General features: G+C 38.1%; 1 protein-coding gene across 1 annotated transcript in view; it reads left to right on the forward strand.

Annotated features, from left to right (window-relative positions):
• Positions 1-8,052, forward strand: part of SLC6A11 (solute carrier family 6 member 11) — a 55,642-nt gene extending 47,590 nt beyond the window's left edge. Inside the window, exons 12-15 of the mRNA XM_015874825.2 lie at positions 1,949-2,051; positions 2,825-2,925; positions 4,247-4,417; positions 5,061-8,052. Coding sequence (XP_015730311.1) covers positions 1,949-2,051; positions 2,825-2,925; positions 4,247-4,417; positions 5,061-5,213 — 528 coding nt within the window. The 3' untranslated portion in view covers positions 5,214-8,052. The remainder of the gene's footprint in view (positions 1-1,948; positions 2,052-2,824; positions 2,926-4,246; positions 4,418-5,060) is intronic.
• The last annotated feature ends 6,886 nt before the right edge of the window (positions 8,053-14,938 follow it).

A 14,938-nucleotide genomic window follows, 5' to 3' on the forward strand; every position in this document is an offset into this window, starting at 1 on the left:
TCAACACCTACAGACAAAATCCTTGAGACTGTTATGAACTAAATTGTAACATTTGAAACGTATCCTCAGTTTTATTCCAAAACCCAGTTCTTAGAGTTTAGGAAATATCCCAAATGAATTTACATAGCCAAGGAAATTCCATCTGCTTTGCACCAGCCAACCGGATATACTGACAATGGTTTCAGCTGACTTACTTCAGACCAATCTGAAGACAGCTACATATTAGATGAAAAAATAAGAAAAGATAATGAAGTGAAAAAACCCTAAAATGTGATTGACTTTTATATCATTGAGCCAAGTCCATCAGTAAAGTCAATTTCTAAGCAGAAATTGATATGATACGAGGAAAAAAAAAAAAAAAAGAATTTATTTTCTTTTTCAAACAGCTCAGAGCGTTTGCTTCGGGCTGTTTTGAATCAGAATCTCTTAGGGTGTTAGTCTATCCCATTAATTCATGGTTCACAGATTCACAAATCTGTCATTACTCTGTATGGTGCTCAGACTAGGGGAGAACTCTGGGAGCTTTTGCTTCGTGGTAGGATTTTTGTCCTGCTGCTCAGTGCTTCCTTTAGAGTGTGACTTATATAAACAGTCTTCCTCTTTTTTGCTTTACCTTCTTAAAACAGTGAACATGAGGCAGTGGCTGAAATAAGATTTGTTTTGATTGAAATGGTCTGTGAATCTCATTATTTCAGTGTTGAATGCATAAGAGATTAAGTATCTTGCATGTAGATTTGTATAATATTATTCATATTACATTAGTCAGATTTTCCATAATGTTATTAATTTGGCTTTATAGTTTTTCTTCTTGTCTTGCCTAGAGGCAAAGACTCTAGAAAGCCAGCCAGCTCTCAACACCTCTGATTAAGAATGAGAAAAAATAGAGGAAAGGAAGAAAATAATAGTGTATTTGATAGATGTGACAATTTAAGTAATTGAGTCATATTCAAATAATAAGGAAGTAGAAGACTGTCACAGAGGAGTAGCTGAGACTGCTAGAATCACAGGACCTAGGAAGTACAGCTCCACAGTGCACTGTGCTCCAGCACCCAATAGCCTGCTCCATGATGTCATGATGAGGAATGATAAATGTCATGATAAAACCAGGACAAGCACATCTTGTTTGAGCATATATACTTTCTTTCATGCTAATTTGTACTGCGGTACTACATCATGCAGAAAATTATAGGACCATTGATAACAAAGTGCGCACTGTGTTTGGATTCTGCGCTCACTTAAGATGCTGTTGGTTTTGGCTGCTCTGATTTTTGGAAATGCAAAAATGACTATTTTAAAATAATTTGAAAAAACAATAGAAAGCTTTCTTGGAGTCAGGATGTTTGTTATTTCATGTTTTATCACTTAAGATAGACCCGTGTAATTAATGCAGCTGAAAGTCTGAGTTATATTCAAATCACTTGTTTTGCAGTCTGCCACTGGAGGTTCTGGTAGCTGTAGATTTTGCCTTCTTTCCCAACATTTTAATTAATGTTTTTAGGTATTAGTGGTACAGACATAAAAACAAACAGAAAACCATATTTCTGCTCAGATCCAGAAATCAAAATCTCCTGCGGTTATCTACAGCTTTTATGTGACAACTAATGAAATGGAGGAAAAATGGTATGGAGGTGGGACAGCGTTTCAGACACAAGTGAAACATAGTTCTCTGTGGTACACTGTTTACTACCTTAAAGCAAATGTATGGTATTCAGTTGGCATAGGGAATAATGTGAAGTGCTGTGGAACAAAAGATCCTTCAAAAAGTATCAGTGAAAAATGAATATTCTTTTTTTCAAGAAGGAAGCAACTTTGATAGGAAGATTGCCAGATAACCAACAGATTGGTTGTGTAATTAAGGACATATTTGTTATGAATTATTCACATCGCTGCCAACATGACATTTCATTTTGGTTGTTTATTTTGTCCTTTTTCTGTATCTGTCTTCCAGGGTGGAATGTACGTCTTCCAGCTCTTTGACTACTATGCAGCTAGTGGCATGTGCCTTCTTTTTGTTGCCATCTTTGAATGTGTCTGCATAGGCTGGGTTTATGGTGAGTCACTAAAAAATTGCTGTGGTTTTGAGTATGTATGAAGTTTTCTGTTTCAGCAAGGAAAACAAACACACAAGCCCTACTAAAAGTTAAATATATGTTTTCTCCTGGATTTTTTTCTTGCCCTTTGCTGGGATTGACCTTCACCTTCCACTTGCCACTTAGGAATTAGGTTTAGCAATAAGTCCTTCTCTCACAAAATGCCTGTGCAGGCCATGTTGTCTTCTACATCTGACGCTCACAGAAAAACCCACTTGGATTTCATGCCTCACTAACACGAAAGTGACATAGTAATGTTCCTAACTCTGCTGCTTCTGTCAGCAAAGTCAGGAGAAAACCAGCACAGTTCCAGGCATGTTCATGGCACTTCCTCAAGCAGTTTTTTACACACACAATACTAAGAATTTTACTTTGTAAAGCATATATGAATTTCAGATCACGTGTCCTTGGCTAATTAAGGATTCATGCATGAGTTTGTAGCATATGTACTTTTCAGCTGGGCCTACTCAAACTGTTACTGACAGAAGTCATTCTTGTCTGACAGTTTGCCCACCACTATTCTCTCTTGATATTTGTCTGATGTGTGTAGGCAGCAAGCCCTGCCAGAAGTGTGGAGCAAAAGACAGTTGTATGCGTGAGACAAAGAGATAGCAGCCTCAGTGTCTGAAGCTTTGACAGAACACACATATTTGTCAGTTCTGTTTTAAATGCTGACCTTTGTAACCCTCTGCATGTACATTCTACATCTTCTTTTGCTTTGCTTTTTTGGGCAGGCAGCAATCGCTTTTATGATAACATTGAGGATATGATTGGGTATAAACCACTGTCATTGATTAAGTGGTGCTGGATGGTCTTAACTCCAGGTATTTGTGCAGTAAGTATAGAATATCTGAGCAACTTGTTTTAGATACATGGCATTTTTTTGTGAATAACTGGAGAAGTTTACTGCTGTTAATAGTTCAAGAGTTGAGAAAAATGCCTATTGATTTGTACTGTTTGTTTTAGTGCAAATACACTGTAGAATCTTTAAAAATTGCTAAATTTATGTGTTCTGTGAATTGTTAGGAATCTTTGCAATAGAAAAAGATAAACTCAGAGGCCTAAGTGAACATTTGCCAGTATAAGAGAGATTTTCCTTCAGTGTTTCGGTAATACAGTCTGCGCCTACCAAGCATAACTCAAACTCCCCAAACTTGTGTAGGTTTCCCTGTCACTCCAGCCTCCTGTTTCCTCCTCTCTTTTTGGGTGACTCAACATAACCCAAAGAAGTCTGCACATTTTTCCTTCTGGCTTAGATATCAGAATAAACAAAAGATACAATTCATATGCATGAAGAAGTGGAAGGAAGAAGCTGAAAGTACTGGTGCCTACTCTGGCACTTTGCTGTGGCTGCATAAAAGAAACTAAATTGCAAATGAAACATGATGAAATTTCCCATAAATGTGATCCACAAAAGATAGAATATTAGATACTAAAACTTCAGTGACAGCAAGGTGAAAAAGTGCAGACATCGGAACACCTGAAGATCCAGGCTCCCTTGAGCTCAACCACTTACTCCATTTGCAAGGTTATGAAAATTCCTGACTATTTTTCTCAACCTCAGAAGTGAAGAAAATGACACTTGCTTTTGTGCACTCCTGTTTCCACTTTGGAGTAAGCACATGGTAACTTTCTGTATTACGTAAACTTAGGAAGCCTAAACTGCTTAATTATACACCTGTCTAATTTATACAAATACACTGGAGCTTCTGAGAGGATAAAAGATTTGGCCTGCAGAAATGCAGTTATGACAGCAGATTAAAGCAACTTTGACAACTGTGGCTTTCATTTTTCATTGTGACAGGTAGGAGAGTATCACCTAATCACAGCTGGTTCATGGTAGCAAAACTTAATCTTTTTTGCCCAGGTGCTGTTTGCCTTCAAAATGCAGGTTTTATTGTCACTGAAGGGTAAATAGGATTAAAGCTTGAAAGGTTGTTAATTTCAGTGGAAGGATGAGACACATTATTTCAGATGTACATAGAAAAATATATTGCTGTGTTGGATTGTTTTTATTTATTTATTTATTTTTCTTCTACTGTAAAGCTCTGCTTCCTACCTTAAGGGAGATTGTCCTTGCCTAAAAACAATCATTTTCTTGTTAGACAGGCAGTGCTATTTCAAATATTGCTAATATTTTTCTCTGCTTATTTCAGGGAATCTTCATTTTTTTCCTGGTGAAATACAAGCCTTTGAAGTATAACAATGTATATACATATCCTGACTGGGGCTATGGCATAGGGTGGCTGATGGCTCTCTCTTCCATGATTTGTATCCCTTTGTGGATCTGCATTAAGTTCTGGAAGGCAGAAGGCACTTTCATAGAGGTGAGATTTTCAGATTAGCAATATTGGCAGAGAAGTTGGAATGGAAGGTCTTGCTTGCATAAGACTATGAACAGTTTAATCAGAAAATCAATATCTTTGTTTCAGGTAGGCTCCATAAATGTGTTCCAATGGTATTTAAATCTTGTAGCCAGGTACTGTCTTTGGTGGAAAGCAGCATCTGTATTTTCTCTATTTTCTTTGGAATTTCCATGTTGCTTTTCAGGCTTGAGCCCATGGTAGATAACCAATACTCTAATCTGCTCTGTTGTTTTTCCTTCTGAATTTGAAGTTTAAAATGTCTGTAACATTAGCTAAGTCAAGAAGGTTTATACTAGCCTTTCGTTCAAGTTAGTCTTCTTTCCAAGATTTTGATAATTGATGTTTGTGTCTCCAGGATTTTCCTTCAGGAGCTGAATAGCAAACACTCACATAGGTTTGCTGGACACCTTCCCCAGTTACAGTTTGTCTTCGCCTTCCTTCTCTATCCTTTGGTCTGGTGTGATGTGAAAAGAATTGCAGTGCAGTCTTTAACAGGGCCACGAGAAGAGAGACATCCAACAAAAGACTGCTTTAAAGTCAGGCTGTCTGAGAAATGCTCTGAGCAGGAAAAAGATAATGATTTCCATTTTCTTGCATTTTCTAGAAATTCAGGAAGTTGATTACACCCAGCTCGGATCTGAAAATGAGAGGGAAACTTGGAGGAAGATCCTACATTGCAGCAATAAATGACTGCGACGCCAAACTGAAAGGAGATGGCACCATTTCAGCCATTACAGAAAAGGAGACACATTTCTGAAAGAACTCTTTTTTGTGTGGTTTTTTTTTCTTTTTTTTTCTTTTTGTATAAAAATAAATAAATTCACTTAATTATAGAAGCTGGCTTGTTTTGCACAAAATTTTATTAACCAGTTAATTTTAAAGTGAAAATTGTATACTTGTTTAAAAGTGATTTTTTAAAAATTACTATATAAGTAATGACTATGTAAAAGAAAAAGAAATAGTATTATATGATATGTTAGTGATGACTTCTTGTAATATGGTAATTTCAGTAAATGCTTTTTAGAAATTAGAGAGACCTGTATAATGTGCTGTAAAGCTTTTCTACTTTGATTTCTGGCAGGCGTGATGTTGCATAGCTATATGCATTTTAATCTCCAGGCATTTCAGACCATTTCAGCTTTTAATGTATGTATATAAAAAGTACCAGAATGTCCTTTTGTTTATACTGGAAGAAACTGAGGATATGTTGTTACATTATTTAACATACATGTTAAATGCTGTTACATTAGAGCTGTCTAAAGTGGGCTGTACCCGAAGTCAACTGAAACCAGCAGGAGCCTGTCCAACTGAGAACAGTGGCTTTTGCACCACACCATGTATTGATTTGGCCTTTCCTCTGGGCCAGCGTGGCTGCAAGACTGAGTTTTGCACCTAACAAAGCTCCTCTTTCAGGGCAAGTTTTGTGAAGCTGACTGGAAGCACCAACTCAACTGCTTTTACTGCCTTCCCTCCATGTTCCATCTGTTTCCAACAGGCCTGAAAATGTTGTGAGATAGTTCCACTTCTGAGTTGCTGTGGGGTTTTTCCCTGAAGATTAAGAATATATATATTTTAAGAGCTATAAATCTTTCTTTTCTTGTAAGTTAATGCCCTCCAAGATAGCATGTACCGCTTCAGGAGACTTCTAAAGCTTTTTCATTTTCTTTAGTGTCTGGGTAGCCAGTACTTCATTTCGGTTGACACTTCCCATCCCCTGAAGTGAAATGTGTTTATGCTTGTACAGCAGGAGGAGGTCAAGGTCTCTCTATGTGTGCAGAGATGTTCTTAGGAAAAGAAAAAAAGATCAGGTTTAGAGCTCTCCATACCTTGGCCTCTGCCTCTTCAAGCATTTGGCAGTCTGTCTGGTCATTCCCCTTAAAAGAAATTAGGGTTCCTGTAATCACGATGTGTAGCACAATATTGCTGTTCTGATTTTCAGTGTACTTTCTAAAAACTCTCAGACTGGGCACTTATTCTTGTACTCTGTATGGGGTTGAGGCATGCACTGGAGTTACAGCAGGAATTTAGTTAGTGGAACACTAGAAAAATCACTCCTTAATTTCTCCCAGAGTTCCAAGAGGTGATTTGTACAGATTTTATATGAATCCGACTGATAGAATTTTACCATGCAGTAAGCAAATGCTAGCTTCAAGTGTCACAGTCTCCAAATAGACTTTTGATTCTCTCTTTCTCTCTTTTTTCTTCAGCCACTATTCCAAAATGTTATTTCTGGACAATTATTTCTTTTCCCATCCCTTTTTCATTTAATGGCTGCATGATAAGCCTGTGGTTTTACTTCACCTTATTAGTATTCTTGGTGCCTAAAAACTTTTCTACCGCAATTCCACTGCAACTACTCAAAGTCTTGCTTAAATATGCATGTATCTATCACTAGGTGCCCAGTAAAGGACATGTTGAAGGAGCCAGCCTTTGTTACAGTGCAAAGCCATCATCTTATGAATGCTGGGCCAGCTCAGGGGGTGTCTTAAGCTTGATATACAGAACTGTAGGTGACTAATGAAAATCACTCTCCAATTAGGAAGTTACACTTCTGGAAGAGAAGTGTTTCCAAAACTGAAACTCCAGATTGAGTTACATAACTGTAGAACATACAATGACGTGACTGCAAGTTACATCTTGAATGAAAAGATTCCACTCCAGAATCTATGTATAATTTTTCCTAAGTCCAAATAAGTGATAAATATCTCTAACTTGGTGCCTATTTCTAGTTTTTCTCTCCACCCAAAACCTAAGACACCAAAATCACAGATAAGCCTTGTGATGTAAATATCAACCCATTCTCTTTTCATTTAAGGATAAGAATGTAGATGCACTATTAGGTTGTGCTTGGACTTTAGCCTTGATTTCAATGAAGTTATCTTTATGAATGTTTACAGCAAAATGTGCCAATAGGTGGAACCCCCTCTGGTTACTGGGCCACCCATTAGATACACAAGGAAAATCCCAGACAAATCAAGATTACCCTTTAAATCATAACACGTGTTGCTGTAGCAGAAAAAAAAATACAAACCCTGACTTGTGCATTTTAGTACCTTGAACTGTAGTACTCATCCAAATATCTCCACAGGAACTGTGTATGGAATATGCTTCCTGTTCTGCTGCTATGAACCATTTCACTACTAGCTTTATACACATACATGTGGTTTGACATGGTCTAAAGCATTATACTGTATTGCTAATATGCTGTGCTTGTAAATGTGTGCATTTAATATCTGACTTGTTTAACACTTTACTGATATTTTTTTAATTAGATTTCTTTTTTCGGGAGGGTGGCTGTGGGAGGGCAAATTTCCTAGTAGTACTGTGATTATTATTATTATTGTTTTTGAAACAATATGAAGGTGGAAAATGCAGAAAACAACTATATTGTGATCATTTTTTTATGTGATAGAAGCAGTATTGCCCTTTTCTGAAGTATTATTCACGGTATTATTTTAAATAATACAATAAAAACCAGTAACCTCCAAGGTTTATGTAACATTTTGAACAAAGAAAGATTGTTTGGTTTTCAAGGGCACAAAATTTCATACTTTTTTTTTTTGTTTTTAAAAATTAAAGAAAATGGGCAAAACTTATTCTGTGTATTTTAGTTTATATCTTTGTGTTTTATTTGACCCTCACCTGACAAATGAAATAAGCACAACTATACTGCTAGAGCAGAAATGCGTCCCTCAATTTTAAATTGGGAATTTATCAACGAGGAAATTAAGTCATTTTAGGTTATGCAATAGATCTGTGGCTGAAACAAACTAAACTGAAGCATCCTGATCTCACAAGTTAATGTCTCTTTTACTTATCAAATCCATGTTGACATGGAAAAGTGCAGATCAGCCACTACTTTCTAAATACCCCCATATTGCCCCTCATCCCTCTCATGACCGCGTTTTTCTGCACCCTGCTTTTTCAGCAGCATTGTTAGGAGAACCATGGAGAGAGTCAGTTCAAGAACCAATCTAGCTGAAACCTCACCCAATAAAAATACGCATTTAGTTCCCTGTATCTTTCCATTATGTTTATTACCTGGCCAGACCAATATTAGTGCTGAAGGGAGGCACTGCAGCAAGATAAATACCATCTTCCAGCTGCTGTATATGTTATGGATTGATATGATTAAAGCTGAGAATTAGAGGGGGGAGTAGCAGATCTCTTTTCTTAAGTATTTTAATTTTAAAAGGATCTGTAACTTCTACTTTTTTAACCTTTGTTCTCTGTGAGCTGCAACTGATGTCAGCCATGTCTAGCACTCCTTCAGCTCATCTGAATTCCAGTCACACCTGTTTTGTTTGCTGACCCTGCTCACACTGACTATACAATGCTCTGCTTGGGCTTTCAACCTAATTTGTGCACCTGCGATCTTCATCTGCCTTGACCATCACCTGTGTTTGTCCACCCTGTGAAGAGCACTGCCTTGAGCTTTGTCCTTGATACCAGTAAACAGAAGTGTATGCACTGTCATAAGTGCAAAAAACACATTTTTTTGAATGTTCTGAGGAATCTCAATTATAACATACACTAGAAACCTCTGTCAGGCCCATTTTCCACAAGATGTTTCTTGTGGGAAGAAGGTCCTGGCTACTGTGGTATTTCAATTAAACAAGAAGAGAAGCATGAAGGTAGCTGTCCCTTCCTATTGATAGATGGTGACAATATATCGGTATATGCTTTCAATTTCTATCAGCTTGCTATTGATATAGTCAGTCAGCCAACTCCCAGTACTTACTATAACACAAAGAGCCATAGCATCCTTTCCTAAACTTTATTGTAAAACAATTTATCAGGAAATCTGAGAGCTCTAGCTGATCTCTTTATACATAATTGAAAACACCCATCATACTGCATGCCAATGAATCATTCCTCTTTTCTTCCTAAAGGGCCAAAAACTGTCTGCAATTAAGCTATGCCATGCTCAAAAGAGCAAACCACAGCTACTCAGGCAGAGTACATTTATCTACCTATTTTTAGATACTCTTCAGAAAGCCAACCCATGATAGGTTTAAAAGTCCCTGCTGTCAAGATTTTGCTTCAGATATTATGGAAAGTTTTTTGGGGTTCTTTTAGTACATACTTCTCCCCAAACTGTAGTGCCTACTATTCCTATGGCTATCACTGTTCCCCTTCTACACATTTTTCATCAATGCAATTCTTTGCTTTTACAGTAGAAGCAGCAGAAAGTGATGCTATTGGAGGTTACTGGCTGCTTGAACTAATTAAAACTAATTGACAGCACATGATGGCCCTGATGGAGAAAGAAAAGGAAAGCAGTAGAAGAGGAGGTAAGGTGATGTTACTTCTTGGGAATAAGAGGGAAAGGAATATAATTGAAATATGAAGGATGATTGTTGGGTGCTACACATCTTTTTCTCACTTGGAGCTGATACCATGAATGCGCTGCCTGTGGTTACTTCTACCTTCCTCAAGGATGCATCAGGTTGGAGTTGTGCAGTGTGAGTTGGATGACAGACTTTTGTCTCAATTCTTTTTCTGGTACTGTAGCTTGCAAATTTGGTCTGTAGGTTTTCTTATTGTATTGGAGGCTTTTGTGTGTGTGCTGTTGATCTAAGCTTGCAAAACTTTTGTAGAATTTGGACTAACGGAATAATGCAGGTTGTTTCTCAGTTACTTCTGCCTCTGATAAATCCAATCCCTCAAGGTTTCTCCACCACCTCACCCATGCAATGTTCAAACTGTAAGCCTATCTTAAGTACTAGAATACTGTTACTGTTTTAAAATTCCTAATTACTTAAATCCTTTGAACAAGTTACTCTGAATCTCTTTAGAAACCTTTCCACTGAATATGAGACTCTTACATGTTTATGCTGGGAACCATCACACTTGGCTTGCTACAATCCTGCTACACATTATTAGTCTGCATGGACTGATATGTCCTTTGAGTTACTGTGTAGAGATGTGGTAAACTCAAGCTATGTATTTAGCTGAAGGAGTTTAATCTATCTGTGCTTTTATAGACTGTGTCTCTTGTATGTAAAAAAAATCAAACGTCATGTTAGGCAATTTTGTACTGAAAGTTAATAGTTCTGTTTTGGGTACAGGTAGGAAGAAGTGAAAACACAGTATTGAGGTTACTAAATCTGCTACTGTAACTCTAGAATGGTTATTAAAATAAAAACTAGTGAGGTACCTTCATGGACTACTAGAACTGCCCAGGAAATGCTAAATCTCAGTGAAGTTAGTACTGCCCACACCTGGGAATGCAGCTACCATTCATTCAAATCGAGCCAGCTGAAACAGATTTTGCTTTCTTTTTTAACTTGACTTAAAATTTGGATTTCTTCCTAGCTGAAGCTTCACTTTCAGAACTGAAACGAGTAAACAGCTTTTGTAGTTTGCAGCCCTGGTGCTTTGCTATGATTGTGATGTCGAAGCGTTCCCTGGGGAAGGTTTCTTTTGTTTTGGTGGGGGTTAGAATAAGAATGTTTAACAGCTTCCTCAGCTGTTAGGTGCTCCAGAAAGGTATCTCCTAATGGTACTTCTGCGGTGCAGTGGGGACACCTTTTGGTTGGAATTGCTCTAAACCTGATGATCCTACAAGATAGCATAAAAACAACTTGCATACTACTTGCTGGAAGTAAATAGAGGTGATCTCCATCGCTGGCTCTTTCTACCTCTTTACGTATACTTGACGGGTGGTCTGTTGTCTCAGAGTGAAAACGCAGCGCTTCAGATCCTGTTTTGCCGGGTCCTTCCGCAGTTCCGCCCGGTTCTGTTGCAGCTCCCATTCCTCCATAAGAGCTGGTTTCCATACCGGTAGGTGGCAGCACGTGCCAGCAGAAATCTCCTTGTCCCCTCAGCTTGGCAACAAAACTGGGCGCACAGAGCAAACAGCTTCCTTTACAGCCTAAGAGGCACGTGGAATTACATTTATATTCTTTACGGACAAGGCATATCACAATTTATTTCTAAAAATATCTCTCAAAGTCTTATGGAGGTGCTGCTGTGGAGCTACTTATCTCAGCGTGACAGCGATGGTTTTCATTTTGAAAATAATGGGGAGTAATGTGTGCTTCAGGGATGAATGACAACCCATAACATGTTCTGTAGGAAGAAGGTGGATATGTAGTGTTGGGTTTTTCTCAGTGATTCAGAAGGGCATTACTCTGTGCAAGATGTATTGTTTGAAGCAGCTGCTAGTCTTCTCCAGCAAAATTTCATCTGTGTCATTTTCTTTGGGGGCAAACTAAATTGGAATGAAGTGCTAAACAGAGAAGAGAAAATAAAGTGTTGAACACTGCACTGAACGGACAGATCTTGAGCAAAGAATCAATTTAACAGGAAATAGGCAGCAAATGCCACAATGTGGCTTTCCTAATACCTGAAGAAACACTGCTGGTGTGATCACCTCTGAAATGGTTCTGCCCTTACCTGTGTCTGAGGTGATCAGACTCATAGCACAACTAAAGCCTATCTGAGCTGAATTCTTGTGATAATTTTATCTTCTGAAGCCACAGTAGGAGGTGTTTGTAAATATTTATGGTAAGGCACTTAGCAACAAGCTGTGTAAGTAAATCACACAGTCTGTCAGAGTGATTGAGCTGTTTGGTTACTGGCCTTTGCTGAAGGTGTCTTGTCAAAGGATGCTACTAGAGATGGCTGGCATACCTACACTGCAGCTGTCAACAAGTGTTAACTAGGCTTAGATCCAGCAGATTGTTTCCAAGCTTCCTCAAGACCTTTGCTGTCAAATTGCTGTTTAGAATTAAAATAATTATTTGTAATCCTCAAATTCTCATAATGAATGTGGAATTGATGACCTCCTACACATAAGTAATTATACTCCAAAGCAATTTCTGGGTTCAGGATTGCTAGTGTCTCCGTGGATAGTCCTGGTTGTTGATGCCTACAGCAAGGTTAATGGCTATTGTAGGATTGCTGCTTTCTGCTTATTAGATGAAATAAGAACTGTCGGCTGTATCACTCAAGGTAAGAGAGCAACCATACTGTCCTGCACCCAGCACTGTTAGAATTCAGCAAGAAATATTTTTGATGCAGTTACTCATTTAATTTGAATTTTCTTTAAGTTAGCAACATAGAATTGCTTGGGTTGGGAGGGATCCTAAAGCTCACCCAGTTCCAACCCCTGCTGTGGGCTGGTTACCACCCAATAGACCAATCTACCCAGGGCCCTAATCAGCCTGGCTCGGAACAGCTCCAGATGTGGGACATGCACAGCTTCTCTGAATAACATGTTCCAGTACCTCACCACTTTCATGCTGAGGATTTTTTTCCTTATATCTAAGCTAAACTCTTTTAGGTTAAAATCATTTTATTTTTAAGCTGAATATGTTGAGTTGCCATGTGAAGACTTGTAGAAAACTGTTACAAGTTGGTAGAAGTAGCTGCATTGCTTATGTTAAATTTGTCAGTATCAGTTAGAACTGCTCTTTGGCTTTCTCCACTCCTCTCCCACCTCCCTCAAAAAACTGTTAATGCTTTAAGTTTAATGCTGGGACAGAGCCCTAAGCATATTCAAATAAGCTGAATTGTTTTGTCACCTCTGACTAGGATTGTTTTTATTTTTATTTTTTTTTCGTTAAACATAAATATGTATTCCTTACAAATTTCACATGAAGAGATAATTACGGTATAGTTCTGAATAAAAAGTCTGATTTGTAATCATAAGAAGGCCTTCCTTCTGTTCATGTTAATAAACAACTGTAAAAGTTGGTTCTATTTAGCTATTTAAAGCTCTGAATTTACTCTTCCTTCTTCCAGACAAGTCTGCACGTTGGTTCTGACATGCAGACTGACAGCTTCATGGCATTTTGGGATGTTCCAACTGCACTAAGTATGCAGTACTATTTATTTTAGTACCCCCTTTCCCACAGCAGCCACTGACTCACAAGAAAGAGCTAGGAGCAATATTTGGCATTTGCTTCCTGTGCAGTACAATTTTCCTGGTTCATTAACCTTCTTTATGTAGATTTAAATTCTAAGTCTGCCATGGTTATTTTTGGGGCGCGTGTCACAACAAGATTTGTCTGTCTGAGCAATGTTTGCTTTTGAAAATGTTTACAATTGCTCTGGCAATTTTGACTTTTAGTGCAATATTTTTAATGTATGTTAAGCTATGTTTATGTTGTGAAATTCAGATCTCTAGCACCATTGAACTGACTTGTAGAAGAAAAGCAGGAGACAAAGGAGAGCCTGTAGAGCATTAATTGTGCTATGCTGTCCTGTACCTGTTTTACCACTGTGCTCACTTCTGCTTACACAACACAGCATTACTGCAGAATGATGGGAACAGAACACAAGTTCTGCTGTCACTTGTAAATAATGGTATTGGTTATGTATGTACAAGCACATGTAGAGAATGAGAGTTTTATTTTCATCTAATCAAATCAGAAAAGTCTCTACTTTGTCTGCATTTCTGTGTGTAATACAAAATACAGACAACTGAATTCAGTCCTCATTTCTGCTACAGATGTGTAACTCTAAAAGATGAGTGAAGGGAGAAAATTTGCATGGAAACCCATAGCTTTTCTGATACTGCTGGATTCTGCATAGCTCTTTATTTAGAAGAGGCTTTAGTTTATCCTGATTCATATAAAAAAGGTTTTTAAGCCTGTGTGTTGAATGCGCAAGGCTGCTTGTGAATGTGCTGAAAGCCAGAGCATTCTCTACTAAGAGAGCAGCATGGAGTTCTGCCCCTTGGCATTCTAGAACCAAAAACTTTGTGTTGAATTTATGATATTTTTCTTTTCTTTTGAGAATGAAGGTATTGATCTACAGTTGGGGGCTTCTTTCCAGTGATCTCCCATCAGGAGTAAGATTATGCAGTAAATGTTAAGAATAACATATGCAGCAAAGAGAATGAGATGTGAATATGAGCAGGTCAGGAGCAGTAAATTATAAATAAATAGGGTAGTTAACAGTGATGACCTTATTCTTTTTTTAAATACTCTTTTCTGTTCCCCCCCCCTTTTTTTAACCACATTTATCAGTAAAAAGAATGGTTTTATTGTTCCCCTAAATATCTGTTCCACTTTTTCCCCCTTATGTTATGCCAAGAACATGGTAGAGAAGAGGGGATGGAGAAATATGTTGGCGTGTCTTGCTGTTACTTTTCAGGATCTCACCAGTCTTGCGTCTGATACAAGCTCTGTCTTGCTACTACAGTGGATCTTTTTTAGAAGGGATGATGCTCAGCACAGGCAGCTTTCACTTCTGCCTGATGTGCACTTGTTTTGCCCAGGGCTCACCACGTATGAATACTTCTTCCCTTCCTTCTTCCTTGAATTAAGAATTAGATCTCCAGTGACCTCACTCTCAGTAGCACCAGACAGTCTAGCACATGTGTCAGTCCTCTGGTATGGTAGACTGAATGCCCAGATGCTACCAATGTGTAATTGGATTTGTTTCATCTCATTTTCTATCATGATGCTAAAACTGGACTCTTGTTCTAAGTTTAGGACTCATTTTGGTTTTTCTAGTTGCCTGACAAGC

This window comes from Coturnix japonica, chromosome 12 (assembly GCF_001577835.2).
Source record: "Coturnix japonica isolate 7356 chromosome 12, Coturnix japonica 2.1, whole genome shotgun sequence".
In the NCBI taxonomy this organism is placed as follows: domain Eukaryota; kingdom Metazoa; phylum Chordata; class Aves; order Galliformes; family Phasianidae; genus Coturnix; species Coturnix japonica.